The sequence below is a fragment of the Rattus rattus genome, chromosome 9, assembly GCF_011064425.1.
Source record: "Rattus rattus isolate New Zealand chromosome 9, Rrattus_CSIRO_v1, whole genome shotgun sequence".
NCBI lineage: Eukaryota > Metazoa > Chordata > Mammalia > Rodentia > Muridae > Rattus > Rattus rattus.
The window spans coordinates 16,914,440-16,918,494 of record NC_046162.1 but is presented as its reverse complement, the minus strand read 5'-3'; the positions used below and the strand labels follow the sequence as shown (position 1 = coordinate 16,918,494).

Here is a 4,055-nt window from a genome sequence, read left to right as displayed (position 1 = left end):
TCAGAGGACTCGTTTACAAACCCTTTAGTTGTCAAAGCACAGCTTTTTAGTACAAAGCAACTCCAGGTTCACATAGATGCTCTAGGGTGTGTGTTGGGAGCTGGCTGCTGAGGAAGGGAGGAGCCTAGCAGGCTTGGGGCCATGCCCCTCAGCACTCATCATCCTTGGGATCCTTGGATCGCTTTCGGACCTTTTCTGGTCCCGGAGCCATCAGCTGTCCAGGGGAGGCTGGAGCCAGGTTCACCCAGCCTGGCCCCCGGGGCAGCATGTGGCTCTCATTGAGTCTGAGGACCCGGTAGTTCTCGTAGTGTACGTTGTGGGTGATGTCCTTCAGGTCCTGGAGATGGGAGCTGAACGAGGGGAGGCAAGTCAGTCTGGGCCACAGTGGTCCCGGGCCCCCTTTTCAGCCACCCGATCACAGGTGGCCCCACACCTCACCGGATGAGCAGGTCTCTCAGGAGAAGAAACTCACAGTGCGCCATGTTCTCCACTGCAAGACATGCGCACTCTCAGAGTACACAGCTGCTGCATGTTATGGTACCTTCTGGGACCCGCTATTGCCACGGCTCTCCTGTCTTTTCCCACCGCCTCCTTCTTGGTTCATTCATTCATTCATTCATTCATTGACTCACTCATTCATTTTGCTTGGTTCCTACAACCAGCTGCTAAACTAGTGAGCCTCTCCTTCGTTACAGATAATGCTATGACCATTACATACCAAAGGCAAAATTCATGATTCTTTTTCCTCTTTTGAGTCCCAGTCTCATGCAGCCCAGGTTGGCTTCCATCTTGTTAAGTAGCCAAGCATGACCTTGCCTTGATTCTCCTGCCTCTACCTCTGCTATGCTAGGATTATGGTTGTGCTACCATGTGCTTGGCTCCGTGTGTTGCTAATAATGGTGATGATGAATCAGGGAGCTGGCTGAGGTGGTTGAGGCCTGTAAACTCAGTACTTGAGAGGCCGAGGTAGAAGGAAATCCTATTTCCAGGCACATGGTGGGGCTACACTAAGTTTTGGCAAGTCATGGTTGCCTTCCAGGTTTGGGCAGATGCCAGGGGAGGCAGTCGTAGGATGCCATGGGTGTAGGGTATGCCCTGGTTTCCAACCCCCTACCCACTGCACGCCTGCTATGTTTCCAAACTTACCTTCGATGATGCCCCATTTGGTCTTCCGGCCCAGGACACATCTCCCATTCACTATGTGCTCTCGGTCAGCCCCGACCACAGCAAAAGGGATCTGCTCCTAAAAGAGAGGAGAAGAGACTCTGAGGCAGGAGATGGGCACATGAAACTAGGAAGTCCCAGGGATGGAGAGATGGCTCAATGGTCAAGGGTACTGTCTGATCTTCCTAGAGGACCTGAGTTCAGTTCCCAGAACTCAGCTTACAACTGTCTAAAATTCCAGCTTCCCATGGAAATATGTGAAGGCAAACCACCAATATGCATAAAATAAATAAATCATGTTTAAAAACACTAGGAAGTCCCAAAACACCAACTGGAGTTCACAGTACCCTCACTTCCTCTATCAAACAGGTACACAAATGGTATATTTGTGTATTTGTGTATTTGAACAGCAGTTCAATGGGGAAGTGCCCGGCAGAGTTACGCGTTAGCAGAGTAGCCCAATCAAGTGGTGGTGTTAGCAACTCCCACATGGATAGTACAGTTTTGGAGGCAGATCGTGGTGGTGCATACCCTTAATCACAGCACTGGGGAGGCAGAGGCAGGCATACCTTTATGAGTTCAAGGCCAGCCTGGTCTACACTGTGAGTTCCAGGACAGCCAGGGCTACACAGAGAAATCCTGTCTCAAAACAAACAAACAAACAAACAAACAAACAAACAACAAAAGAAAACAAAGTGTGTTTTCTGAGATAGGATCTCATGCTTCCCAGATTGGCCTTGAACTCATGTAGCTGAGGATGAGCTTGAATTTCTGATCCTCCTGCTTCCACCTCCCAAGTACTGGGTCACAGGGTCACAGGTGGCACTGCCGTCCTTCATCAACTTAAAAACAATTGTTCTATTCTATTATTATTGTTTGGAATGGTGGAGATTAAAATCATGGTCTTGTGCATAGCAGACACTTGTGCCTCTGTGCTACTTCCCAAGGACCCCAGATGTTTCTTTTCCGTGGTGATGGGGGCAAAGCCCCCGGCTTTCACACACACTACAAATATGTCATTTCACTGGCACAGGAGGAGGCCCATTTGTTTTCTTTCCTCTGCGGCTGCAATCAGGACACAACTGCAGGGTCGAGTAATTGCACCAGAGACTGTCTGGCCCACAGAATCTAAGCTATTACTGTCTGGCCACCCCCACAGAAGTCCTATGCTTGTTTACTCGCTTGTGGTTGAAAGCAGAGCTTCAAACTCGTCAGCTCCCCAGTCTTTGGTCTGTTTGTTGAGATAAGGGATCTCTAGACAGCCCTGTCTAATGTAACATGTAACGCAGCCTGGCCTTGCATTCACAATCCTCCTGCCTCCGCCTCCTGGGTGCTGGGATTTCAGACCTATGCTGCCACACCAGGAACTTTTGTTTTGTTTTCTTCTGAGACAGGGTTCCCCTGTGTAACCCTGGCTGTCCTGGAACTCGCTCTGTAGACCAGGCTGGTCTTGAACTCAGAGATCCACTTGTCTCTCTGCCTCCCGAGTGTAAGGATTAAAGATGTGTGCCACTGCCACTGTCTGGCACATTTGTAATTTTTTACTCATTTATTTTGCTGAGTCTGTGAATGTGTGTGTATGACATGAACACATGTCAGAGGTATAGGTATAACATCCTGCCTGGCCTGCCTTGTACATTTTACATTTTTTTTTCTTTTTTCTTTTTTTCGGAGCTGGGGACCGAACCCAGGGCCTTGAGAGAGCAATTTTCAGATGGAAAGGATGAGTGCAAAAGTCAAGCGCCGCTGGCGTCGCCGGCTTCTGTGCTTTCTACAGCATCTTACCCGGATCTTACTATTGAGGAGCCTGTCATTGATGTCCTCGTCGAAACACTGCTGCGGGTACACATCGATGCAGTGATTTTTCAGGTTTTGCTGAATCTGGGGAACCAAGGATACAAGACCTCAGCCCACCAACCTATTCTGTTCCCTGCCCACTGACTCAACTCTGCCTTGGGTGCCCAGATCACCCTGCTCCTGAAGGCATCTCGTTCTTCAATGGTCAGGCTGTCAGCCCGGGCGATCACAGGCACCACATTCACGGTCCGGCACAGCCGTCGCAGGAACTCAATGTCCAGGGGCCGTAGGCTACAAGACGGTCACAGTAGGGCTCGGGGTGGATGAGTGAGGGAAGAAAGCCAGCCCCAAAGCTGCTGTCAAGGATCCTTCTCACATCCCTACCCCATCCAAGTGGCCCTCCCCGCAGCCAGTGGGTCACCTCACCAGTGGCCAGTGGGTGGCACAAAGTACACGCAGCAGTGCACACGGGTGTCGGGGATGTGGCGCTGGCGGGTGATGAGAAGCTCCTCCTGTAGATACTGCTCGTACTGTTGGTTGATGTAACTCAGGATAGGGTCCCAGCTGAGGCAAAGATGTCCCCTCAGTGCCACCCCCCAGGTCTCACAATCTCCTGGCCTCTGGGTGGTCTATCTACATGAACAGAGATATACAGAGACCTCTGCCTCTCCATTGAGGTCTAAGCTCCCCTGTCCACAAAGCGGGCATAGTAATAACATTTATTGGCTGGGCCTTCTGCAATAGGCCTGTCATCCTAGCTCTTCAAGAAACTGAGGCAGGAGGATTATAAGTTCAAAGCCAGCCTGGATAATTTAGGGAAACTGAGTCCCAGAACAAAAAGCAAAAACTGGAGCTGGGATGTCATTCAATGTTTGCTAAAACATACCACACCCTCTGTTCACTCTCCAGCACTAACACATGCATAGACTAATATATCTAGCACATATATCATATGTCTATAAAATCCTCTCGCTCATTAAATGACAAATTGGTCACCAGCACGGTTCAAGACACCACCATTTCTCACCTGGTGACCTGGTGGCTACAAGAGTCATCTTGTGTGGTGAGTGTGTGTGTGTGTGTGTGTGTGTGTG

The 4,055-nt window shown here is 50.0% G+C and overlaps 1 protein-coding gene across 2 annotated transcripts in view; it reads right to left on the bottom strand.

The window, feature by feature from the left end:
* Window positions 1–4,055, bottom strand: part of Septin12 (septin 12) — a 10,205-nt gene continuing 6,150 nt past the window's right edge. The window contains exons 5-10 of one of the 2 annotated variants that reach the window (XM_032912678.1): window positions 3,388–3,525; window positions 3,135–3,252; window positions 2,950–3,045; window positions 1,147–1,243; window positions 439–490; window positions 1–350 (exon numbers count right to left, since the gene is read on the bottom strand). In XM_032912678.1, the coding sequence (XP_032768569.1) occupies window positions 149–350; window positions 439–490; window positions 1,147–1,243; window positions 2,950–3,045; window positions 3,135–3,252; window positions 3,388–3,525 (703 nt within the window). In that variant the 3' untranslated portion in view covers window positions 1–148. The remainder of the gene's footprint in view (window positions 351–438; window positions 491–1,146; window positions 1,244–2,949; window positions 3,046–3,134; window positions 3,253–3,387; window positions 3,526–4,055) is intronic. The other variant, XM_032912679.1, reaches the window with a different exon arrangement.